This window comes from Stenella coeruleoalba (assembly GCF_951394435.1).
Source record: "Stenella coeruleoalba genome assembly, chromosome: 11".
Classification (NCBI taxonomy): Eukaryota; Metazoa; Chordata; class Mammalia; order Artiodactyla; family Delphinidae; genus Stenella; species Stenella coeruleoalba.
In genome coordinates this window covers 91,285,789-91,313,103 of record NC_137157.1, presented here as the reverse complement: position 1 = coordinate 91,313,103, position 27,315 = coordinate 91,285,789, and the positions used below count along the sequence as shown (strand labels likewise).

At 46.7% G+C, this 27,315-nt stretch overlaps 1 protein-coding gene across 11 annotated transcripts in view; it reads right to left on the bottom strand.

Annotated features, from left to right (window-relative positions):
* The window catches only part of GRIN2B (glutamate ionotropic receptor NMDA type subunit 2B), a 630,348-nt gene that overhangs the window by 269,773 nt on the left and 333,260 nt on the right, over nucleotides 1-27,315 (bottom strand). For all 11 annotated transcript variants that reach the window (XM_079936840.1, XM_079936832.1, XM_079936835.1 and 8 more), the window contains one exon: nucleotides 21,745-22,173. In XM_079936840.1, coding sequence (XP_079792966.1) covers nucleotides 21,745-22,155 — 411 coding nt within the window. In that variant the 5' untranslated portion in view covers nucleotides 22,156-22,173. The remainder of the gene's footprint in view (nucleotides 1-21,744; nucleotides 22,174-27,315) is intronic.

Below are 27,315 nucleotides of genomic sequence, written 5' to 3'. Positions count from 1 at the left end.
TAAAATTCCTTGGTATGAGCTTTACCCATGAATTCCCCAACCTAGATACTGCCCGACCTTTCTGACGTGTCCATGCAGATTTAATATATCCATGGCTTCTTTTTCTTCCCTCTAAGTAACTTCTTGATCTTCTCGAGTCCCATCTGAGCTCTTCATTCAACTTAAATCTCATCAGCCAGCGTCTACGAAGAATTCCTGTGGCCAAACCCTCTGGATTCCGTGTGACCCGCCCTGTACTGACCTGAAACCACAGGTCATTCATGTCCCTCAACACCCCTCAGTATGGTTCACCTGATTCTCTCCTCTCAGGGGCACTAGCTTTGGGACCAGAAAACCTAGATTCTAGTCCTAGAGCCTATAATTTCTTGGTCTCCGCTGTATCATTTAACTTCCCAGTCTTCGTTTCCTTACCTGGAGAACAGGGATGATGGTTACTATTATCTTCATTCTTCAGAGAGACAACCTGAGGCTGTATTTCCCAACTTGCGTAACTGTCATTATCAAATTAAGACAAAGTATTAAATACATAAGTTCTCTTTGAAAGGTGTAGACATCATAAAATGTAAGCTTTGGTTATTTTTTTTAAATCTCTAACCACATATACTGAGGAGTTTCTTTCTGATCTCTCTCCTGCTTTCCCTCTTTCTTTCTGGAAGCCTCCCTGCCCTTCCAGTATGAACCCCCAGTTGCAGACAGATGTCCATGCATACTTGAGTCCTGCTTTCCTAATTATCTCAGTTAGAGGAATAGCTCAAAATGAAAAGTAAGAGGGGTAATCTCAAGGCACCAGTTTTGGAGAAAAGGGAAGACCGATCTGTAAGTAGTTGGAAGGTACCAGCTTCTCTGATCATTGAAGAGTCTCAACCAGATGAAATTTACTTTATCCAAAGGTATTTTCCATCTGCCTACCTGTGATATCGTAAATTCATACAACCTCCCCATGTATGGGTCTTTTACCAGAAAGAGACCAAAAATTCATTCAATGATATTTACTCTTATCAATATCCGACAGATTAAAATACTTCTAATCAATTATCTCAGACCACATTAGTGCAAAAAATGGTAAAAAAAAAAAAAGTCATCTCCCCCCCCCCCCACCCATCCTAATTCAATTCTCCCTTGTCCTTCACCTCTAGTCAGGAGAGAAGAGACTGCAATTCATTATATCACATTATCTGCTACAGCGTGAACTAGCAGGACTGGTGCTTTGTGGAGGTAAAAGTCCTACCAGAGACTGACCTGGTAATCTGGAAAATTAGGCCAGCTCCAGGAGCGAGCAGAGGTGTGGCCTCGGGCAAGTCACTTAATTCTCCTTGGCCTCAGTGTCTTCTACCATGAAATAAGCGCACTGATCCAGTCTCTGAGATCCCTTCTGGGCCAAACGGTCTTGCACATAGGACAGCGAGAGAAAACATGCATCCGGACTTCTGTGGAAGGGTGGGGACTAAGATGGGGTGAGGATGAAAACAGAAAGCTCCTTTTCCAAAATTCCCTTTCCCTTCTTCACTGCGTGAAGAGAGCTGCAACCCTCTGCCTTTCAAACCTCAACATCTGTCAGAAAGGATGCAGTTGGAAAACTCAGTCTGACCACACGTTTTCGTATTTTGCCGCTGTCCCTCGTTTCCTTTATTTACTTTTATCTACACATACTGACACCTGTACCTTTTTCGTGGCTTCCCCCTATTCAATTACCCACTTTTCCTTCAGTCAACATCTGCTCCTCTTGGACATCGTATCAGAAACTTCTAGAATGGACTATCTGCCTGGCCTTTGTAGCTCATGGCTGCAAAACTTTTCGTGAGGGCCTCCGAATCTTGGTTTATCAACTTTGGTCTTCCTCATCTAATTCCTGTGCCACCTTCTCCTTTAGTGAAGCGTTCAGCATGTTATAAATCCCAATCCCTTCCTTTTGCAGATGGACAAAATGTAAGACTAAGAGATATCAAGGGACATGACCAGACGGCTGTGGTTGGTTATAAAGGAAGTTTGAGACCCAGGCCTCCTGATTCTGCAGTTCAGTCCAGGCTTTCTGCCGTAACCCCAGCCACCACTAAGTGAATATCGCCACTCAACCCCGGGGAGCAGCTGCAAGAAGGATAAGTCTCTCCTCGAAAATGAGCAGTAGTGTTCCATCTACTCTATGGCCTCTGTGTTCCAAAATGGTTTTCAAAAAACTTAGCCCCAATCGCTCCCCCCTCAATTCAGATATTGGTGACACGTATCTCACATTTTATAGTCCTAGCTGGGAATTAATTGGCTATTGTGCTTTTGTGGGGTTTTCCCAGCCCTTTGACAACTGTGATTAACTCTGCTATAGACTCTTTCTAGCTGCATCCCCACCTCAAACCTACTCGAACCAACCCTTTTCCTCATAGCGAGTGTGCTTGTTGATATGCTCCAACTCCACCATCATCCAGCCCAGGATCTACGTGGAAAAAAGTAATTCAATCAGTTCTGTAATTATTCTCTCATGCTTAGAAGGAAGTAAGTGCTGCACATTCTCCCAGAAGCCACAAAGGGCCCAGGAACAGTGAATGACAGCGGGGAATGCGTCAGGACACGTGCTTTGGGAAGTATGTAAGAATTCAGAGAGGGGTTGATGGAGGAGAGAGCAGGAAACGGAGGATGAGGAACTGGCTGAGAGTCAGGAAAATGGAAAGAGAAGCACAAAACAGGGAGAAGAGAGGGGCAGAATTTCTAGAGACATTGGACAAATGTCCAAACAAGAGGACAAATAAGGAGGAAAACAGTGTAACTGAAGACCTAGTAACAAAAGAGGCAGGGGAAGGTGTGCAGGTAAAGGGAGGCTGAAGGAGGCCAAAGGTGTGCCGTTGTCACCATGGCCCTTGTCTCACAGCTAAGGAAACTGAGGCACAGAAAAGCTAAGTAACCAGGCTAAGGTCACAGAGAGCCAGAATCTGAGTCCAGGGCTGTCTGGGCCTGAATTCTGTCTATGACACTGAGCTCAAACCTTTTTTAGACCTTTAACAATATAAAATGTGAATCTGCAATGATCTCAAAATAAAAATTTAATTTGAAAACTCACATACATAATGTTATTACCGATGTCCCTCATCAATAAGTTAGCACTGATCCAGCCACAGCCCCTCAGCCATAGCCTCACTGTGACCGAGGGCGTGGACAGGAAAGGGGGCAGCTCGAGGTTACCTTGGCCATGACTCGGAAGAGAGCAAGCGGGATCCTACAGAGATAGGACAGATAGCTTTGGTTGGCCTCATTAAATGCCAAGCTCTAACCAACTGCACTCACTCGACACAGACTATAAAAGTTCTGTTTGACAGCCACGAGCAGACCACCTGGGAACTTTTAACTATGCCAGGTTCAAAGGTGGGCCACTGAGGGACCCGGACACTGACAGGATGAAGCATGAAGATGGCTGCGTGCACCACATAGAGTGTGAGTCACGTGGAAGAGTGTAAGTCACGTGCACCACACAGTGTAAGTCACGTGGAAGAGTGTAAATCACGTGCACCACGTAGAGTGTAAGTCACGTGGAAGAGTGGGTCATAGGAGACGGGGGAAGGCAAGGGGAGAGAAGGACAGAGAAACACAAACCAGAACTGGGATTCTGGGGAGCAGGGAGCAGAGAAGAGGGGAGGGAAAGGAGGACAGAGAGAAGGAGAAATCAGAGAGTCTAAGGGAGGGAGAAGCAAAGAAGGGTGCAGACACAGGTGAGGTGTGCAGCCCTGGGGACAGGAGGAGGCAGCTCAGAGTTCTGAGTGCAAAACGTAGGATTTGAGCCTTCTCCATGGTGTGGAAAATTAAAACGTCTAGAACTAGAGTTCACTGATGAACCTAGGCTTCCCATTTCTACTGGATTCTTTTCCATTTCCCAGAATGAGCTCCAGAGGCCTCCTGCCTTAGCTGCCGAGATGCTCCCAAAGGCTCCGGAGCAGGTTGTGTGCTGTCCCCTCTCCGCTGGGGGTAACTGACACACTTCTCGGTGGCTTCCCTTTAGTTTCTGTTTGCAGCCAGGACCCCCAGCGGAGCCCAGGCTGATGCTACCCCTGATGAGGCTCCTTACGAGTGGCAGGATCTGTGGGAGTCAGGAAAGGACCTTCGGTTTTAAATGTGTATTTCCCTTAAGGTCCAACAGGGTATCTGAAAGTCCACTAGTCCAAAGTTCTTCCTCTGAGTTAAAATATAAATGCCCATGGAAAGGGTCACACATTAGCTGCTTCTGTCTATTTAAACCCTGGCAAGGACCTAGTTGTACAGGTTGTCTCCCAGATTGAAATGAAACAGGGACCTACGAGGAGGACATCCTTGGGGGCTCCATGGAGGACAGACCCAGGGCTGAATCACGTGCTTCTTGGGGAAGCCCAATCAGTGGGCAATGCAGGGAGCGGAGGGCACGGGGAGGGGAGTCCTCCAGGCAGTCAAGAGGCAGAAAATGGACTCCGGATGGTTAAACAAGGTGGCTGCTGTCAAAAGAGGAGAGAGGAGCATGGGAAAAGGGAGTTAAAAAAAAGATTAAAAACACTTTCTTTTCCAATTGCGTAATTTTCTCAGGGCTAACGGTCGAGGTCAGGATGACAAAGGTGGCCACAGTTGCTACTTGGAAGTCCCAGCAACACACCAAAAAACCCTATTCAAGCCCTACTGCTACCTCCCAGAGGACAGGACGCCAGCTCCAGATATCTGCGACTCTTAGAAGCCGCAGAAGCCCCTACTGTAATGACAGGGGAGCCTCTCTATTGGATCAAAGAGCACAAGAGCAGAAAATGCCAAAGGAAGAGGAGGTGCACCTCCTCCAGAGCACAGAAACCTGTGTCCAGGTCCCCTCCTCCGCTGAACAGACTGGTTTTCATCATAATCATGAAACTGATCTCCAAGAAGAACTGAAATGACACCAGTTAACTCTTCAAGGTGTTATCAAGTCTTCCCTTCCACTGACCAGGGAGACTTCTCCTTGGCACAGAAACTTCGGGGATGAATCGGAGAACTTCCAGAACCCCAAAGGCCACATGACGTTCCTTGGTAAAATAAGCCACCAATTTAGTCTCGGCAACAGTGATCAGAGACCAAGGCATTCATAAAAAAAAGTACCCCAAGCTTACGGATGCTTCTGGTACAGACAGGTTAGACGTCTCTGGGAAGATCGCTGGGCAGGCAGGCAGAATGAGGACTGAGACTCCAGCCACCAGCCCTCCTCTCCGCCCCGCTGAGCAGTCTTGGGGTCCTGCTGCTTTGCCTGTGCCCCTCCTTGGCCTGAGAAAAGTTTCCAGGGCCCGAAGGAGTGCAACCGGCGTTGCCGCGGTTGACAACTTCAGCTGAAGCTCGCCGCTCCTCTCCTGCCCGGTTCTGGGAACAGTGCACTCACATGTCCTGCCCCAATTCCTCTGTCCCTGGGCTCCAAGCCCGGGATACCGGCCTTTCGTCCTTTCAGTATCAACTCTGCCTTCCAGAACCATCCATCCAGGGTAGGAGACCCTCTGTGATCTCCATTCAGAGGGGCTGGGGGAAGATGGCTCTGGCAGAGATTCCAGGCAAGTGGCCAGCCTGGGCCAAGGGGAAGAGCATTATTCACAGAATCACAGATGTTAGAGATGAAAAGAACTCTCAGAGCCACATCTCACTCATGCATCCCACCTTGCGAAGCAGGCCCTCTTCCAAGAGCATATGGCCTGCTCCCATCTGATTTCAAAGGCTCTTTCATTACCAATAAGGTATGACATGTACTGAGTGCGCCTTGTGTGCTCCATGCGGCCCCAGTCACACGAGGAGGAGACAAATGGATTCCCCTCCTCAGAAAAGGGCTGCCACACTGCGAGATACATTTGCCTCTCCTGTGCATTGCTTGAGCCCACCCTGCTATCCGTCCCTCCACCCCGACGCGGATACCATTCACACCCCTGAATACAACTCTTGCACGTAAACAGGCCTCTGATCATCAGAGAAACTAAAAGGGAGAGTAGGTGGTGAAGACCCGGCAAAAAGAGAGGAACAGCGGGAAGGGGCCGAGGAGGGGGCTGGCTGAAGCAGCCTCTGGATACCACCCCCAGGAAGGTGGCACCTGCCTAGATTTTGATCCAAGGCGATAACATTTACAGCTGATTTCCTAAGACTATTGAGAGAATAGCAAGAGACAGTTTTCTCCAAGGCCTATGGCCATCCAAGAGAGTGAAGCAAACATATTACTCTTTCTTTGTCAACTTCTCACCTGCTGAGATGGAAACTCAGACCGATGTGTATCTGGTTTCACTTTCTCCGGACACACAGCAAGCTAGAAAAAAATATCTTTCCAATCCCAAAAATGTCAGGGAAGAGTCTGATTTGATCCAGGAGTCAAATCCTGGGCCGCCCACTTGGAAGTGGGTGGGCTTGAGGGGGCAGGTCCCCTCTGGGAGAACGGAGACCTGGGAAGGCGTGGGAGTTCCTGGGAGCCTCAGTTCCGGCCCAAGCAGACTGGGAATCGACCAGCAGTTTTGTCCACCCTCATGGACCTCTCTCTCTGACTTCTCTTTCCCTTTCTACTTCTCGTCTCTCACCTCACTCTCTTCTCTCCTTCAGAGCCTGTTCTCTTGTTTGGAATGTTTAAGTCCTAAGCAAGACCGACTGGGAGAGGGAGGAATCAACTTTCAAGGTCAACTGCCAGTTGGCCGCTGTCTGGGCAATGGGGAGAGTCCCCTCCCAGGCTAAGCTGGATGTTCCAGGAAGACCGAGGACATGACAGTGACCCAGGGCACGTGCGGCCCCCCGGTGAAGTCCCTGGGCGTTACTGTCGTCAGACGAGGGTCCCCGTTGCCACACTGCCGCTGCTAGTGTGTGACCGTGGCCAGTTACTTTCCTTTCTGACGCTCAGTTTCTTCATCCGGAAAAGAAGGAGAACAATCCTACTGCCTAAATCCTGGGCTCCTTTGAGAGTTAAACTGGCTAAATGTGGCTAAAGCACTGTCTCATACAACGTGTAGCCCTAACTTGTAGGAAGCACTTGGTCGTTTTTAAACGGGCAAAGAGAATGAAGCTGACTTCTTCTGAAACTCCAGATCTAGTCCTCCCCAGTCTCTCAGTAACCACGAAAACACAACCAAAAGAGCATGATGATCACTTCTAGACCAGGACACGAGAGCCTGCACTGCAGCTGAAAGTCAGGGCCGAGGGCCGCAGAGCCTGACATGTGATGGCTGAGTGTCCCCTCCCCCAGTTCCACGGCCCCTCCTTACCACATCCACGTTCACGGCTCCCTCCCTTCCAGCTTCCTTTCCTCTCCTCCTTCAGCTTCTTCTCACCCTTCACCAACCACTCTCGCTCCTCCTTAAGGGTTATTAAGCAGCCACGTGAATACATTGCACTGGGGACCACGTGAATACACTGTACAGAAAGAAAGCTCAGTGGAGAGATCCCGACCCATCGCAAAACTCTACAACCTGAAAACGTGCCACGTTCTACTCACCAGTGGCTCCCAAACCTGGCTGTGTCTCCCAGTCCCTTGGGGGATGTTTGTGACAATTGTGAAATTAGTGGGACTTTACTCCAAACCTATTAAATCAGAATCACTGGGTACAGACTCAGAGAATCTGAATTCTTCAATCATAATAAAATTTTAAAATTCCTCTGGAATTCCTAAGTTCCAGTCAGTTTAAGAACCACTACCACACACTGCACAATTAAACTACAAAAGCAAGCTCCTTTCCCCTCTTTTTCTTGATGATTTTTGGTTCCTTCATTCCCATCACCCTCTCAACTTATGATACTACACAGCTTTATTTTCTGAGAATTTACAATATTTGCTTTTACGTGAGCAATGAGAACCCTGGAATGGCAAGAGAATGGAAGGCAAAGGTGTTGGCGGGAGCTGGAAAGACTATGCAGACATGGATCTCTGAAGGCGGAAAGCACGAGAATGCAGGTGGAGGGCAGCAGGAATAAGGGCCGGCGGGGGGCGGGGGGAGGGGCGGGGGGCAGCAGCATGGAGAAACTACAGTGAAGCCTGGCTGTAGTTGTCTGTTGTCCTGGCAACGTGATGCTGAAAGCCTGAAGGCTGCTGCTCGCTCTAGCACTGGACAACATGTCGTCAAGGCAACAGAATGCATCCAAGACACATGGTGGCTGGCCATGTGGTCTTGGGGGTGTGCCAGGAATCCACAGTTGAAGGCAGGCTACGCTGGCTGTGCCGTTACACCACCTCCCACTCTCAGTGCCCACACCCTTCAACCCCCCATCAAATCTTGCCCTGGCTGTTCCATTCCCTGTGGCACTGTTCTCAGTGCCATCAGCCCCCCTTGGAAAGAGTGATTCTTTCAGGCTGCAGTGATGTAGATGTAAGTCCAGGAACTGGCCACCGGACACTGGTGTATGCATGGGAACTCCATAAACTCTAAAGGAGAGGAAGCTATTTAGCCAATGTCAATGTTTCTAACTTCCTCCATTGCTTGGCTACTTTGCTCCCAAGTTTGTAAACAAATTTTGTGAAAACTACAAAACTGCATCATCCATAGATATATCAAAAGAAAATGCTGCCCGATTCCAGAGGCATTTGTGTTTCAGTAGCACTAGAAACGATAATAGCAGCGATTCTGCAAAACCAGGCGTGCTCCTGGCAGAGTAATGAGTCCTGTAAAGGGTATTTCATTTCATTTCATAACAGCTCTTTGAAGTTAATGAGCATTAACCCTATCACAGAGGTGAGAAGCCACACAACATGGCAAGAGGTCACTCAACTTCTGAAACACGGAGCCAAGACTCAAACTGGCTCCAAGGTACATGTCCCGTCTACCACACTCCACCGCTCCCATCTGAAAAGATGCCAAGTTACATCACTCTCTTCTTACACCTTCTAGAATGAACTGAAAAATACCCAACTTTGTGCCAAGGCTCTCAGGCCCTCCAAGATCTATCTCACGGTACCTTTCAACCTCAGCTGCTACCTTTGCCCCCGTGCCCATCCCCCTCCAGCCCTACTGACCCTCCGGCCACTCATCAAACAACAAAAAAACATGCCCGCCCTTCAAGACTTTTGCATCTGCTGTTCTCTGCCAAAAGGCTGCTCCTCAGATTTTCATCCTTCTGGATCCTTCTCATACAAATGCCAAGTACCACATCCTCAGAGACCTTCCCTGACAATCCCAAAATGGCCCACAATACCCCTCCCTGCTGTTTTCATTAAAACATTTACCATTGCCTAAAATAATACTGTTTACTTTATGTGTTTGTTTATTGTCAGTCATTGTACCATGAGGGCATGCCTCTCTTATGGACGAGATCTCCAAGACCTTGAACAGTTCCTGACACCCAGTAGATACTTAATCAATATTTTTTGAATGAATGAATAAATCAGTGAGAAAGGCTGTTGTTTTTTGCTAAAGGAAGTTTCAAAATCTCTCGCTAGTACCTTTGGAAGCTTAATCACACTGATTAAAGTTCATTGGTGCTACCTGGCTGATTAGCATGTCACATGAATTGCACATGTTTACCTTTCAAAACTTTGTTAAAAATGTTTATTTCTTTCTGCTTCCTCCTTTGAAAGAAGGCTAATAGAGTCAAGATTATCACCGGCACCCATCTGCTTTGCGCGATAAAAGCTTTGCTCTGCTACCTCAGATGTACCCCTAACCTGAGACTGCCCTCCTGCCACGAGTGTCTGCTGGGAATTAGGTGGCTGTGAGTGCCAAGGTGCTGAGGGCTGCTGTCTGGCAGAGGTGAAGAAGGGAAGGGTGAGGGAGGTAGCGCCTGGAGAGAGAGAAGGAATGTACTCGCCAGCAACCAGAGATTAATCCTACCGTCCATTTTTATTGGGGTTTAAAATACTTTTCTCTTAATTGCGACTAATATCCGTTGCACTGAAATAATAATCTACCCATATATTTAAATAAGCATGTATTAAGGGCTTACTGTGCGCCAAGCTATATGTTAGGTTCTGCAGACACAAAAATGCAAAAGACACAGCCCCTGCCCTCATGAAGCCTGTAGTCTAGCAGGACAGACGGCTAATAAAAAACGATTATGATTCATTACAGTTGTGATAAGCACTATGAAAAGTATGAAATGAAAGGGGATAAAGGGAAAAGAAACAGGAGCTTTTATTTGAGGGGAGGGAAAAAGAAAAATCTGAAAGCATGACATTGGATTAGGAGGGCAGCCCTAGGTGAGATGCTCCATCCTGAGGACTGGAGAAGAGAAAGATACAGGCAACTAACGGCAGCGGCAAACACACACACACACACGCGCGCACACACACACACACACACACACACACACACACATGCACATGCACATGCACAGGTACACAAAGAAGCAAAACCAAACCGAAGGAGAGAGGAGGACAGAAAGGGATGCTAAGAGACAAGCCTCACTGCCCTGACGTTCCACCAAAGCACAGCTGACTAACTCTGACACCTCACCTCTCAGCACTGTCCCAGGCCCGGAGGTCCAGAATACGCGAGCCAAGTACCCGGGAGCTAGGCGAGTTCAGATCCTGCCGTGGACGGCTTGCGTTTCTATTCACATCACTCCCTCACTCATTCATTTATTCAATGGAAACTTACTGAAAAACTCTCGCAGACCCACTCTTACTGATTCCTGCTATTTGCCAGGCCTTTTCTAAGCACTTTTAATAACTTTACTTCATAAACCTTAAGAAACAGGGTCTATTTTTACCACCATTGTATAGACGAGGAAACTAAGATTCAGAGAAGTCAAGTTATTTGCCAAAGGTCACACAGTAAACAGTGGAGCCAGGAAACAGTCTAGGCACTGAGATTCCAGAGTGCCCCCTCTTAACTGCCATGTGAGTGTTGCTACTTCCCTAGGGCTGCCATGAAAGTTGTATGCCATAGTTGGCGGCTTAAAACAACAGAAATCTCTCTTCTCAGAGTTCTGGAGGCTGGAGCCTGAAATCGAGAGTCGGCAGGGTCGTGGTCCCTCTCAAGGCTCCAGGGGAGAATCTTCCTTCACCTCTTCCAGGTTTCTGGTGGCTTCCCTGGCTTGTGGCTCAATAACTCCAGCACCTGCCTCTTTCAAGGACTTCCCCTTTGTGTAGATGTCTTCTCCTCTTCTACCTCTTAGAAGGACATTTGTCACTGGATTTAGGGCTCACTTGGCTAATCCAAGATGATCTCATCATAAGATCCTTAATTACAACAGTAAAGATCCTTTTTTCAAATGAGGTCACATTCACAGGGTCCAGGAGTTAGGACACGGAAGTATCATTTCGGGGCCACCATTCAACCCACTAGAGTGTGTATATGGAGTGTACATTTTAACAATTGCTAATTGTGTGACAACAGTGGGCTGTTACTATGCACCCGACATTATGGCATGTGCTGGGAACACGAAAGTCAGTAAAGCATGGCCTGGCCCACAAGGAGCTCCCTGTACAGCAAATGAGACAGATAAGTAAACAGGATGGGTTATAATAAAAGCTTAAATAGAGCACAGGTGAAGTGCAAAAAAAAAAAAAAAAGAACTAGTAAATTCTGTGAAGATGGGAGTCAGAAAAGGGTTCACAGAAGAGCCATGATTTCTCTTGGAAAGTGAGTAGTAGGTGCTTCTGGGAGGAAAAGGAGGAAGAGGCACTGACCAAGGCCCAGAGATGTAAAACAGTCAGGACCAGACGAGGGGCGGTGACTGATTTAGCGTGACCTCACGTTGCTGTTCAAGGGCGGGGAGGTGAAGGGAAAATCCTGGAGAGGTGGCCTGGGACCACATCAGAGAGGATGTCCTAGTCCCAGCTGTGGGAAGCCGGTATGGGGTTTTAAGTGAAAGTGTAACCATCAGATTTGAGTTTCTACTGAACCACACAGGCAAGCTGCCACGTGGCGGGGAGGACAAGAGGGCAGAAGTGCCGCTGAGGTCGCTGCAGTGCACGGCGGGGAGGGGATCCACGACAAGGCTTCTCTCCTGTTGGCATAAGTGTCCTGAGGGGAAGGGAGTGGCCGGGGCTGACCCCGGACTGGGCAGCTGCTCCCTCCTGCTTTAGATAAGCCTCTCTTTCCTCCTGTTCTTGTTCTCTTCTTATCTCTCTAAGAATTTCTTTAGCTCTTTCCCATCTCCCCCTCCTCTCATCCCTCAAGTGAGGGTTCTGTCCTGGACACACTTCTCTCCTCGTCCCCCGCGTTCGTTCTCAGCCTCTCCTCCACGCTCCTGGTTTCAACGACCCTCTCCATCCTAATGAGGCTCATCTCTTAACTTCCAGCCCAGACCACTCTCTTTACCTCCAGTCCCAGATCCAACTGCTTGCCAGTCATTTCCACTCCTGTGATCCACCCACGTTCCAAATTCTACTCATCCTCATTCCCACTGTCACCAAGTCTGTGACGAACCTAATGACTCTTGTCATCGTAATTTTTGTAATAGCACTAAAAGGGTCAACGGTGTTCAGTGCCACAGAAGGTCACGAACGACTTGAAAATCCCAACTGGATTTGGCATTTTGGATAAAGGGAAAGACGAGGAATTGAAAACAGCAATTTCCGATGAGCATTTAAGGAATTTAACTACGAAAACAGAGAGCGAGGGAGGAAAACCAGGGTCAAGGAAAGCTTTCAGGTTTGTTTATTTATTAATATGAGTGATCTGAGCATGTTCGAAGAGGGCAAAATTGACATTTTGGGGAAGACAATTCTTGACTGGTGGGTACTATCATGTATACTGCAGGACACTTAACACACCTGGCCTCTGTGTTCTAAGTGCCAGTACTGGGTGCGTGCACACACACACACACACACACACACACACACACACACACAGACCAGTCATTATCATCATCCAAAAAACTCCCCCAGTACATTTCCAAACATCTCCTGAGGACCACTAAGCTAGAGGGCAGATGCCAGCAGGGAGGAATAAGTTGATAATTAAGGAGAAAAAGGACATAACTGATGAGCCAAAGTTCTGGAGGACATGTGAGGCGACTGGACCAAGGGCACAAAAGCAGAGTTTGGTGTAAGGCAGGAGAAATTTCACATGAGAGATGTTGAGCTTTAGAGTCACACAAACATTGGTTGAATTCCTAGGTCATCACTTCCTTCCTTTGAGAGACACTGCCTGTTGACCAACCTCAAAGTTGGTCCCAACGCTTGTCCCTTTGCCACCTCCACCAGAGAGCCTGCAACCTCCAAAGGGGTGGCCATGTGACATGATTTGGGGTCATGAGATCAAGGATATGGGGAAGACTTTGCCTGATCTAATGATACCCACCCCCTGGCTTTCCCTGCTTTGGGTTTGGGGCAGGACGCCTAGAGCAAGGGCAGCCTCCTCGCAACAATTACCAAAATGTCAAGAAAATCCCAGCGGTCAGCCCTGACCTCACCATGTCACTGCACCAGCCCCAGCAGTCCCCAACCTCAGGAACCTTGTGCTGAGACACCAATAAACACCCATTGGTTTAAGCCATCATGAGCAACCAATACCGAAACATCCTGGGCAAAACAGCCTCTCTGATCTCCAGTTGCCTCATCTGTGAAATGCAGACAAAATGCATGCCTTACAAATGCAGTGAAAGAACTGAAAGAAGCAACATATAAATGAAGCTCACATTAAGGTGACCAGCTCAGAGCCTGACGAAAGCAAACGATCAGTGTCAGTTCTCTTTCTCACTGAAACCTCCTAACAACCCGTGATAAACTCGGGGGTTCTCTGTGCCTGTGAAATAGGATAGAAGCGGTAAAGTAGTTTGCCTTCAGAAAAACGGAATAAAACTAGCCTTGAACATTACTCTCATACATGGTGAACCCTTAAGCCACAGAATCAAAATATAACGTTGGGGAATATAAACTGATACAGCCACTATGGAGAACAGTATGGAGGTTCCTTAAAAAACTAAATAGAACTACCATACGACCCAGCAATCCCACTACTGGGCAGGGTATATACCCTGAGGAAACCATAATTCAAAAAGACACATGCACCCCAATGTTCACAGCAACACTATTTACAGTAGCCAGGACATGGAAGCAACCTAAATGTCCATCAACAGAGGAGTGGATAGAGAAGATGTGGTACATATATATACAACGGATTATTGCTCAGCCATAAAAAGGAACGAAACTGGGTCGTTTGTAGAGACGTGGATGGACCTAGAGAGTGTCATACAGAGTGAAGTAAGTCAGAAAGAGAAAAACAAATATCATATATAACACATATATATTGGAATCTAGAATACTGGTATACATGGCCTTATTTGCAAAGCAGAAATAGAGAACAGATGTAGAGAACAGATGTAGGGAACAAACGTATGGATACCAAGGGGGAAAGGGGTGGGGTGGGAGGAACTGGGAGATTGGGATTCACACATATACACTACTGATATTATGTATAAAACAGACGACTGAGGGGAACGTACTGTATAGCACAGGTAACTCTACTCAATGCACTGTGGTGTCCTAAATGGGAGGGAAGTCCAAAAGGGAGGGGATATATGTATATGTATGGCTGATTCATTTTGCTGTGCAGTAAAAGCTAACACAACATTGTAAAGCAACTATACTCCAATAAAAATGAATTAAAATATGTATATATATAAAATGTTGAATAAAATATAGATATAAAGCCTAAGAATGAGGCAAAAAGATAGAATCACAGAAGTCTCAGAAAGGGGAACGAAAATACATTCTTGGCGTATAAATCAGATTCCAAGGAGTTTTTCAGCAATATCAGTGTAATCTATTAACAACTGGCTGGTGAGGCAATTCCCTGGAGGTCCAGTGGTTAGGACTCCATGCTCTCATTGCCGAGGGTGCGGGTTCAATCCCTGGTTGGGGAACCAAGATCCTGCAAGCCACACGGTGAGGCCAAAAAAATTAAAAAGATAAAACCTGGCTGGTGACATTTAGTAAATTAAGTTCCTTCCTATGTCTTTAACATATTACTACTTCCTACCTAGTACTTTTAATATTCCCCTCATCTCACTGCTCACTTTTTCTTTTATATCAACAGTGACAAATGGTTGAGTAACCCTGGACTCAAAGACTATTTAATTCTGCTCTGCTTTCCTTTTTAATGTTCTTGGCTTATCTTCATTGCTTACATCCTTTATGTATCAGTTTATTGAAATCACTGTATGTCTCTGCTTTGAAAATTGTGACATGTCCTGATCAGGGCACAGTCAGTAACTGCATGGCCACAGAGGTGGAACCCACGGAGCTGCTGCTGACCCACCGGGCTTAAAATGAAGGGCACTGACATCCCAAGCTCCTCTCTTTCGGTTAATGGGAAAACATTAGAGTCCCATTTTCTTCAAATGATTTAGGTAAGGTCTGGTGTAGGAAAACACAGGACAGCGTATACTGAGGCCCTACGGTTTACCAAGCGCTGGGCACGCTGCTTCATAAGGCTTGGTAAACCCCACTAGGATCCAGGTGTTATTTCTGTTCCCATTTTACAAATGGAAAACTGGAGGCTAAGAGTGTTTAAGGAGCACAGCTACAGTCACATGACTGGGAGTGCGCAGAGCTTGAGCCTACTGGCTACAAAGCCCGCCTTCCCTCCATGTGATGTCATCTCCTTCCTTCCACAGACACACCATCACCTCCTGCCAGCTGCGTGAGAAGTGATGGCTCACGCGTTACTTTCTAGCAACAAGCACCTTAATTTCTGTGAATGCCTAAAGCAATTTCTGGAGCCTCAGTTTTTCCAGGCATTAAAACTGCACCTGGACTTCAAGTGGCTGGTCTCTTGAAAGCAAATCCCAGCTCCAACTGGAAAAGAACAGATACGCTGGCCAATGAAACGCAGGTGTAGAGTCCTGGAACCCACACAGGCTTGAGGGCAGCATCATTGCAACGTCTATGGTGTCTCAGAGAGAACTGCCCGCTCGCCTTCCCCCAAAGTACAGTTCAAGGAAGTAGGAAAAATAGGAGAGGAGTAACGGACCGCCAGGCCCCCAGACGATTCTATCCTGGCTTTTTTCTGACCTCCTCAGTGTGTGGACTGGAAGTTTTAAAGTCGGCGGAAAAAATTTTAAAAGAAGACTCAGATCCCAGTCCCACTATGTTTCTAGCTGTGTGACTTTGGCCACGATACATAAACTCTCTCCCATCAAATGAAATAATGCTACTTGTCTCACAGGACTGCTTAAGGATTAAAATGCTCATTAACATCATGCCTGGCACAAAGCTGGCGTATGACAGCAGCTCTGTTACTGTCTTGCCTCTCCCACCTCTATGACTTAACTCTGCTCATCACCAAAGAATGTTCTAACACCACAGTTTGCTCTTGAAGTTTGCTGTCCCAAGAAATACCGTATCACAAACAACTAAGAAGCAAGGTTAAAAAAAAACTCAAAGTCACCCCAAATCCGGGAAGAAGCATAGAGTGGGGTATGAATCGCATGGCCATCTTGGTTTCAAGATTATGTTGGATATAGAAACCCACATGAGCAGATGGAAGGCAGTTAAGATATTGACAGGGTAACAGTCCACGGTTGGCTCAACTACTGTCTCCAAACATACTGCCATTAGGTGTCGGGGTGGGGGGAGGGAGTAGGGAACAGGGGGAGAGTGAGGGAAGATGGGGCCAAAGGAGAGTAAGGGCCATCCTCCTGGCCCCAGGTGGATTCCAAAACGTGGCTTTCTGCAAAGAAAATTAGAGTGCTAGTAAAAGTATTAATTCTCAACCAATAAATTGAGAAATGAAACAATCACAGCAACAGATGCCAGAGTAAGAATCTGTTCACCTGTCCTTTAGGGAGGAACAAGGATCACGACACACGTCTTACCTACTGTACTCCACTCTGATCAACAGAGTGAAGATCACTCCGATCTGTTTCCAGACCCTGACCCTTTGCTCAGCACACCTTCTCTCTTCCATTTCTGCAGCATTGAAGCTTGGGTCTTCCACCCTTTTGCCTGATCCTACTGTAACTTCCACTTTCTGTATTCCTTCCTACCACCTGCTCAAGCCATTTTCATTGGCCCTAATGCTAGTGACAAAATCGTTTTCAGTGACTGTCATTCCCTGTCCCCACTTTTTAACTGGCTCACCTAAAGTATCTGTTCGCCCAGCATTTTTCCAACGATTTTACTTTATCTTCAAAATGTTGTCAAGTGGGTAGGGCAGAAAACAAAATTTAACACTTATAAACTAGAAACCGAGTATCATGTCGCTGAAGTGATTTGTTTGCCTAAATTTCCAAAGCTCCTGAGAATGGAGACTGAAACACAGGACAATTCTTAGAGCAGTGCTTTGTGGGGCAGAACTGCATAAGTAGAAAGCACAGGCTTCAAAACAGGTACTTCTGGGATCTGCATCCCAGTTCCACCGCTTGTAAGCTGTAATATCCTGGATTAGTTACTTAACCTCTCTGAGCTAAAATCTGAAAACCCAAGAAAGGTTTCAGCAAATCAGCAGAGAAATCTCCTGCAAAGGAATGAAAGTATGTCTCACTTTAGTTCATCATGTGGATTCTGACGGGCATCCTATCCAGGATCTCAGGGAGAACAAAAGCAATTATAACAAAAGGCAAAATAAAGTAGACTCTTTATACTCGGCAGGGAACTGCCAAAAATCACCTCATACATTTTTTTTTTTTTTTTTGCGGTACGCGGGCCTCTCACTGCCGTGGCCTCTCCCGTTGCGGAGCACAGGCTCTGGACGCGCAGGCTCTGGACGCGCAGGCTCAGCGGCCATGGCTCACGGGCCCAGCCGCTCCGCGGCATGTGGGATCTTCCCAGACCGGGGCACGAACCTGTGTCCCCTGCATCGGCAGGCGGACTCTCAACCACTGCGCCACCAGGGAAGCCCACCTCATGCATTTTTAAATGGGCCCCGTTACTGTTCTAAACGGTCTTCTGCAACAAGCGCGAGCAGTTCCTTCCTTATTAGAGTTCTTCGTTAACTGAATGTGCCCTTTTTTGGCCCTGGAGCGGCTACGCCACCAATGAGCCTGGGCCTCCCTGGTGGGACAAGAGCAAAGCTCCCGACACAGTTCAGAGCCCTTCCCCCGGTTTTCACCTGAGCTCCCTTCTCGGTTGGTCTCCAGCTGTGAAGCGCCTCTCTATTTGGCTGTGACCCTATTTCCTCTCCGTGCTTCTCCTGTATCATGAAGCCTTCTTTCCTTCAGACTGCTCCATACAACCTTCAGCTTAGCCTGCTGAATGCTGTGCTGGACACTTAGTGAAGCAGCTCTGTATTACCTCATTTAATCTTCGACAACCCTATAATGGATATATGATTATCCCCATGGTACAGACGAGAAAACCAAGGTTTAGCGTAAGTGGTTTGGTAAGTTGTCCAGATCCCCACATCTAAGAATTGATGGTTAAAACTGCTCTGAGTCCGAATTCTGAGCTTAGAACAGCTCTGCTCTATCAGCTCCCATGCTTCTTTCTGCCATGGTACGAGGTGCATTTCCTCAATGGGAAAGTGGAGACTAATTAATGTTTGTACTGATTAATTAGCATTAGCAAAAAAGTGAGCGTAATCTATTTGATCAGATGCTGAACTATATCTCCCTACTTTTGCCAAAAAGTCTCTGTAACTAACTGTGCTACCTTTCTTCCATCACGAACTCCTTGAATCAGGAATTTCCTCCCTGTAAACCAATCTTCCACAAGGACACTTAATAAGTTTTATTTGAAACAAACACACAAAAAACAACTGAGTCAAAACAGAGTGGCAATTACCTATCTCGTAGAAGGAGGAAGCAAAATGGAAGGCTTATTCACCACCCTTCAGGTGGCGACTGAACCTTCAAGACTATGCCTTAAACACAGCAAAGCTGTATTCTTACATTTTCTGCATTAGTTCCGCTTTCAAACGTGTTGTCCTATGGCCCGTAGTGGATTCAGAGTTGTCAAACTCTGTGTCCCCATTCTATATTGGTAAGATACAGTCATGGTACTAAAAATAACTTCTATCAAAAAATAAAAAAGCTGGCCTTAGAATTTGAGGTGTTTTATTTTTGAAACTTGCCCCCAAAGCTTATTTCTCTGATTTCTGGGGGACTTTTTATTTGCCTTCCGGCTGGTCCTTTAGGCCTGCGCACGTCCCTCTGCACAGCTGCCCAGCATCTCAGTGTTGCTGCCCTCTGGATCCCGGAGGTCCGGGGGGCAGTTCCTCCCGCTGCCCCACCCATCCCCCGCAGCCGCCCCCCACCCATCCAGGCCTCCCACCCCGTGACTGAGCCTTCAACCCTCCCGCTTCTGTGGCACCAGGACCTCCTGCTTGCTTCTTCCTTCTTTCTCCTCTTTCTACCTACCTTTCAGTAACTCTTCTTTTCAGGTCCAAAGTCAGTTAGATATTATTTAGGCCATTTTAGCAAAGTGCCTAACAATCATTGCCTATCTCCTTTTTTTGATGCAGAGAGAAAAAGATAAGATGGGATATTGGGGTGTGGTTGCAGTGGGGGGAGGGGGAGGAGACCAGAGGGGGATCTCGTTACAATGACCCGGAAAAATCCCCCTTACTGGCTTCCATCCTCCATTTGACCCCTGGAACTGGTAGCCAAGGGGCCCCCTACAGAATTAGGCTACACCTAAGCCTCCACCATTTCATAGCTCATTAATCCTCTCCTCTAGTCAGATTCCGGTATTGCCATAATGAACCAAGTGAGGCGTCACTTTTAGGCAGACAACGTTCACCACAGTGCTACGTAACAGAGGAGAAAGTAAGGAAGAGGAAGGTATGAGGGACCTTAACCCGCCTCTCCATTTTCTTGAGAGGCAGTCAAGCACATGGTCTGTGGAGCCAGCAACCAGTCCTGGACTCCACTTCCTAGCAGCCTAATTGGGGATGTTATTTAACCTTTCTGAGCCTCAGCTTTCCCATCTGCTAAATGGAGATAAGTAATACCACTTAGCTCACTGGGCTGTTAAGCGTATTAACTAAGACAGTGCAGGCAAAGCAGTATGTTCCCAGCACACGGTAAACACTCTGAAGCACCTAGGATACATCACTGAACAAAAGAGCCCAGTCTCTCCACGTGGCCTGCGTCATTCTTCATATTCTTATGTTGTTATTATGCATTTGTAAGAGACACAGCAGGGAAGCCACCAACCAGTTTAGCCAACAACCTTTTACACTGGGATGGGGGGAGGGGGGAGCCTGAACTAACAGGCTGTGCACGAGTCCACAGACGCTAAATCAATCAATCAATCAATTATTTTCACCGGACTTGCTCTCAAAGTAAGTTTGCACTTACTCATGATTCAAAAACTGGGCTCCTCCATCTTGGCATTCTTTCCATGCAAACTGTGCCCTCAAAATACCACTGCGAAAATATAATATCCTTTGCTAAGGGCAACGATGTTTAAAAAATCTACCTGAAGCAAACACTCGGTAGGTTTTGCCAAGTCCACCTACATTTTCCATTCTATTCAAGTTTATCCCACTTCCCTTAGCATGGGCTCCTCAGGGCAGCATTTTTTCTAACATCCTTACCTGTGCCTTTACCCATGCATGCGAATGCGACAACAGCCTTCTCATACGCTACCGAAAGCATGAAGTCCCTGCACTCAGTACTCTCCACTTGACTTCTCCTATAGACTGAACAAAGGAAGCTCCGAAACAGACGTCTCTGCCTGCTGCCGACAGATGGCGATAGTGATCACGCAAGCTTATTTTACTCTGTTAAGCCCTGTGGCCTGGTGGTTCTCAACTGGCCAAGTAGCACGCTTGCGGCGTCTGTGCTAGGTTTTGAGGTGTTTGCGAACATCGTGAAGCCCACAGCACGTCTTTTCAGTACAACACTGAAGGAGGTTTTGAAAGTGACACTAAGAAGTATAAGATGACAATGCAAAAGTAGAAACAATTTAAGAAACCCAAAGTGATGCACAACAAATACTGCATTTGTGAAATGGACCATTCTAAGGTACGAATGACGGCAAAGACGATATGTATGTGAAAAGGACTGTACTTTCATTGTACAAAGCAAGGAAAAATAAGTGAAAAATGTAAAAACAAAACATAACTACAAACAAAACACTTTTTCCTGTAGTCAGAGAATAAGCATCGATGTCACGTGATAATTACTTTGTCGTGTGACAATCTAATATCAGTGTAGGAGAGACTATGATTTATTTGCGGCCTCAAAGCAGTGGTTCTCAGCCTTAATTGCACACAAGAATCACCTGCTGAGCTTTTAAAACTCCTAAAGCCTAGGCTGTGCTCCAGAACCTCTAGGGGTGGGACCCAGGCATTGGTTGTGCTGAAAGCTCTTCAGGTGATTCCAATGTGCGGTCAAGGTTAAGAACCACTGCCTTCAAATCTAAGCCTGGGGAAAACACAGCTGCAACTGGTTCTATGGATTAAAATCCATTCACATGTGCAGATGGGATGCGTGTTGAGCCTGGACACCTTAGCAAGAAGTACTTCTCTAGGATATCCGAATCTTCAAGGAGACCAATTACCTGCCTCAGGGAATTTTGCTTTTTATGTTCTTGAAACTGGTATGGGGGGAGAACATGTATTATCGAGGAAGAATAGAGCACACCTTTTCTAAAGTTTTGAAGGAGGTGTTCATACACGTATTTGAAGAAAATGTATCACCGAGCTACAACCTTCAACATCTCTTAGTCATTTCAGTGAATCCATTTACAAACAAATGGACACACAAACCTGTTCCAAACAAAAGGAGCTTCTAGACACCAGCATCTTTCCCTCACTTTCAACTCCAAAGCACTAGACTAGCTCCTGGTCTATCCATTCACTCAGTGCATTCTGGTTACCTCTGGTTACCATCTGGTTACACTCCATCTTTCATAATCGAGTTTGGCATTCAAACAAATGCATCATTTAGTTCTCAGTACATACCCCCCAGGCTCTTCTCACCACAGCCCCCTTTTACCTTGTCTGCCATTATCATCGAGGAGCCCCCGTGGATACCCAGGATGGGGGTGAGAGTCTGGGCTGAAATGAAGTCAAGGATCTGGGCGATGGCTTCCTGGTCTGTGTCGTCAGCAAACACCACGCCCTGGATCTTCCGGTCAGACATGAGATCACAGATGCGGGTTATGATGCTCTTTGGGTCCGTCTCATTCATGGCTACCAGCTCCACACGGGGCACCACAGAGAGATGGTGGAAATCATCTTTCTCGTGGGCATCCTTGATGGCCACCTCGTCTGAAGTGCCCACGAGGATGACGGCAATGCCAATGCTGGGCGGGCTCTTCTGAGACCGAGCTCTGCTGCCTGACACGGCCAGGACAGCCAGCACCAACCAGAACCTGGGGGAACAGCACTCTGCTCTGGGCTTCATCTTCAACTCGTCGACTCCCTGGAAACACAAAGAGAGAATGGTAACGTTACACCCCACACTACATGACTGTCTGGGAAGAGGCTAGATACTGCAAGTCAAGGAACTTATCTCCTTTTACTGATCATCAAACCCAGCTTCTATCTTCAAGCCTAGTTTCTTATCTCTTGTGTTTGCACAGCAGAGTGAGGAAAAAAAACTTCCGAAAGCATCAGAAATCCTTGAGCAAGACACTAAAAGATGCTACTGCTATAGCCATCAGCAGCAAACAGACAGGGACAAACAACGGAAAGAGGAGGTAAGTGGTCCAGGCAAGTCACACCAAGCGCACGAACACAGGAGTCTCCAAGAGCGTGTCCGGCTGTTGCTGCGAGATTCCCGGTACTCCTGTCACAACCCAAGGGATGGCAAAGGCCAGGCAAGGGATGCTCTCGGGGCCAAGGGATGGCAAAGGCCAGGCAAAGTGAGCAGCAAAATGGGCTCAGCAGAGGTTACCTACAAAACGTGGTCTGGAAGAGCTGGATACAGGAAGTTACAGATACATAAGCCCCCATTCTTGATGCCTTTACTGTGTATTCACCTCAAAGGTGGACAAGAGCCTGAAAATTCTTCAGCAATCCATCCGGCTCTTAATACTAAATCAAAAACAGCCCATATGTTGTTTGGGCAGTACTTTTAAAAACATCTCCGATCCTTACAATAAACCAGCAGGGGGCAAATAAGAAAAACATTATTATCACCATTTTATGGATGTTGAAGGGAAGACTCAGAAAAGCTAAGAAGTCCGAGACTATAAACCAATTAAGTGAAATGAACATGAGCCCAGATCTTCTGGTTTCAGGCCAATCCGCCTTACATCACATTGCCTCTTACATCATCAGTTATTACGAGGAATAGTTTTATTCCCATTTGTTTATGCATCAAAGTATGGCGATTTGGACAAATGCTATTAAATTACTGACCTAGTGACCTTTCTGAAATGACTGACTTCATGTTTGCATGCAGTTTACCACTTTTTACCTTTTACCACAAACTCCTCCTGCCTCTTTACTTCCACATGTGCCCCGAAATCTTACACTCTGCACCAGACTGAGGACACAACTCTCTACAGAGCTTGGTCATTTCTCTTTTCATGTCTCACCATTCTCCAAGAGCTCCCCTTACTGAAATAGAACTGGTCCTGCTTAGATTGTATTGATTTGTTTTAAATAATCATTTATGGTACATCTGGTATGTGTTAGGTACCGTACTGGGCATTTCCTCCTCTGCAATCTCTTTAGTCCTCCTAGAAACCCTATAAATTAGTCATTTTATCCCCATTTCTCAAATGGAGAAACCGGAGCTCAAAACAGTTACATAATGTTGCCAAGGTCAATGATATTACAACACCAGCATGCCGGTACATGCCAATACAAAATACACATGGCGTTTTGGGGACTTCCCTGGTGGCAGAGTGGTTAAGAATCCACCTGCCAACGCAGAGGACACAGGTTCCAGCCCTGGTCTGGGAAGATCCCACATGCCGCGGAGCAACTAAGCCCGTGCGCCACAACTACTGAAGCCCCACGTGCCCTAGAGCCCACACACCGCAACTACTGAGCTCGAGTGCCACAACTACTGAAGCTCGCACACCTAGAGCCCGTGCTCCACAATAAGAGAAGCCACCGCAATGAGAAACCCGCGCACCGCAACGAAGAGTAGCCCCAGCTCGCTGCAACAAGAGAGAAAGCCCGCATGCGGCAACGAAGACCCAATGCAGCCAAAACTAAATAAATTAAATTAAAAAAAAAATAAAATACACATAGCATTTTTATACTCCAAGGAAATAGTCTATAAACTGCACCCCAAACCAAAACCAGGGATTTTCATTTTTCTCCAAAGGGAGAGAATGTAATCAAGGATGATAATGTTACTTCATATCTCCTGCTTGTCTGGGGAAAAAAAAAAAAAAAAAAAAGGTAAGATATTAGGAATCAAAAAGCCTTGAGAGTTTGGCTAACAAAAAGCAAACAATAATGATGAGGGTGTTGAGCAAAGAAAGATAAGAAAGTGTCCAGGTTGAGCAGACTGACTGCAAAGGGCATTAATGATTTGGGGCTAAGATGCTGGGGACATTTTGTGGCTGAGGAAGCAAAAATCCAATCCAGTTCTTGGCAGAAAACATTTTGGAACCCTTGCTGTTGTAGTCATCCTTCCACACTGCCAAGAAGGAGCCCTGTAACACCGTCCTTGTCTCTCTCTTGCAAGTAAGACGAGCAGCTCAGTGGTTCACATCTGAACCAAGTTTATTCCTGACAACTTCCTCGGCTTTGAGTCTCTGTGGAGACCGGATGACTACACAGCCCTGGCAACCCGTGTGATGAACTGTCCCCAGCTGAGCAGGGCAGCCAGAGCCCAAATTCCTCCTCCCAGAGCTCTAAGCCAGCAGCACTATATCGAGTCCAGCAGCACTGAATACTGAGGAAGACGGACGGCTTTAGCGCCTCAAAGAGCTATTGGCAAAACAGTAACAAAAATCATCTGTTAAATTTCAAGGACTGGTTCTCAAGGAGAACCAAAAGATTTAGAATTTGGCAAAAGTAGCAGCTAACTTCATTCCAATGGGATTCGAATCGTACAGTCATCAGTCACTAAATCAGGTTCCTTCACATTGAAAAGTGGTCCACTCTGCCATGACTGTTTATTGACTTTAATGCAGTCTACACTCTCCCACTCTGATGTTTTATTTGGTCTCTTAAAATATCTCTTACAGGGCTTCCCTGGTGGCGCAGTGGTTGAGAGTCCACCTGCCAATGCAGGGGACACGGGTTCGTGCCCCAGTCCGGGAAGATCCCACATGCCGCGGAGCGGCTGGGCCTGTGAGCCATGGTCACTGAGCCTGCGCGTCCGGAGCCTGTGCTCCGCAAAAGGAGAGGCCACAACAATGAGAGGCCCGCGTATCGGGGGAAAAAAAAAAAATCTCTTACATTCCTCTATTTCTTCTTACACAATATATTATACTTTGTTATGCGATGGCAAGTCGTGACACTCGAAGAATAGACTCTGGTTTTACTGAGTGTCTCTTTTTATACTCAGGATACAGCAAAGCACTTTATGAAGTAATACATTATGGGAGATACCAGTAACAGAAGGACTGCGAGACAAAGAAGTGCTGTGAATACAAACTCAATTTCACACCTTAGAAGGGGTTACTTGAGAGAAAGCTTGTAGTCCAAGATAAGCTAATTGGTGGCGCTCCCTTCCACCCAACAGACCACGTTAGTCTTCCGGCACCTGCTTTATGAAGCTGTGCCCCCTCCTGTGCACTGCAGTGCCCCCTACCCCAGGAGAACTGAGCACCGTTTCCCTTCAGCTCTCGTCATGGCCTGTGTGTGTCTATCTACGTGTCCATAACAGTTTAGTAGAGTATATGATTATGTATCTGCCTGTCTTCACTGCTGGCCATCTCCTGGTGGGCAGGGACCTTTTCAGTTCAGAAAGCACCCACTTTTATTAAGCACTTTTATTAAGCTTTTATTAAGCACCCACTCCCTAGCAGACATTGTTCTCGGTGTCAGGGATATAACGCAGACAGGTTCTACCCTCCAGGACCACAGTCTAGTAGAAGACACAGACACACAAGAAAACCTTGCCTCACTTGTATTTGCAGTTCTTGGGGCCTAGCAGTGCCTTGGATACGTACAATAAGGAAGGACTCAATAAATGGTAGCCGCTGAGTTTCTACCATAATAAAATTGTCAATGTTTGGCCATTTTTACCTACACTAGTAACCTATTTTATATATTATATATTTATAGTAACATTTTACTTATAACCTACCATATGCCAGACACTATTTTTCATGGATTGTTAAATCACATATAAACATGATATAGTTTCCCCCATATTACCAATCAGGAAACTGATCTTCTGAGAGAGAGGCTAAGTGCACGACCAAGATCACACAGCTGATAATTTGGCATCAGGTTTCAAACCAAAGTTTGTCGCCGAAACCCTTGCTCTTTCCATTCTACTGCCTCTCAGTATGAGTGTGTGAATTAATGAATGAATAAACAAACTCACTAACCAAAGCCAAACTGTGTTCTAATAGCAGTTCCACAGTAACGAAGTACCTGAGGGTAGGCAATTCCTCACCACTGTCTCTGTTTCCTCATCTGTGAAATCCGGATAATATACCTAACCTAAATACCTGAGAGAGTTTTATGTGAGGATCAAATGATAATATGCAGCTGGAAGTGCTTTGAAGAATATAAAATCTCTAGAGATGCAAAGGATGTCACCTTTCAGCTTCTACAGAAGTTGTTCAAGGAGCCTGAATGCACCGGGTCAGCATGTGGGAGGTGGGCCGGGAGAGAATGGCAGACAGTCTGAGAGGAATGTTGAGAGGAACTTCAGGGCAGGGGAGGGTGGAGGTGCAGGTGGAGGTGGGGATTGGTGGGGGGGGGGGGGGGGTGGCAAGAGATATGAGTTCCCTGACGTTCTAACTCCCTGAAGAAGATGCTGCATAATGGCCTCAGGGGAGCAGCAAACTCCACTGACAGCTTACCAGTCAAGTGCAGCAGAATTCAAGAGTAATTCAGGCCAGGGGCAGTAATGGGGATCGGTGGAACTCGGCACCCCCAAATCATGCTGTAAATTCAGACACGAGGGTTCACAAGCAGAACCAAAAACAAAGCATCAGGATTAGAGAATCAACTGGTCACCTCCTGATCCTCTGCCTCCTTGAGCCTTGAGTTGAGTGGCCCTTAGATTTACAGCAAGCAGAAGGCCACAGTAGCTTGTGTTCATGCCTACCACCAGTGCAGGGTAACTAACAGGGACCAGGCGACACTTTGCCCACAGTAGGCTCCAAGGGAAGACATATTTGAGTGAGAAGCTGGGCCAATCCTGTTCTCAGAGAAAACTGAATCCTGGGGCAACCCCAAAAGAAGGATAAAATGTGATTTAATAGATGAGTAAGTCAAATTTTCCAAGCACCATCCTTAATGGAGTCAGGACGCTGTTTCGAGTGACCTAACTAAGGCGACTGTGATTAGAATATGATAGGCAGTGAATAAAATGAAGATCAGAAGTGCCAGAACTATGCATCAGGTCCAGTTTCCCAAGCTACCAATAAAGACAGAAAGTTAGGATGCACAGGCCTTAAAATTTGTCACACAGGAG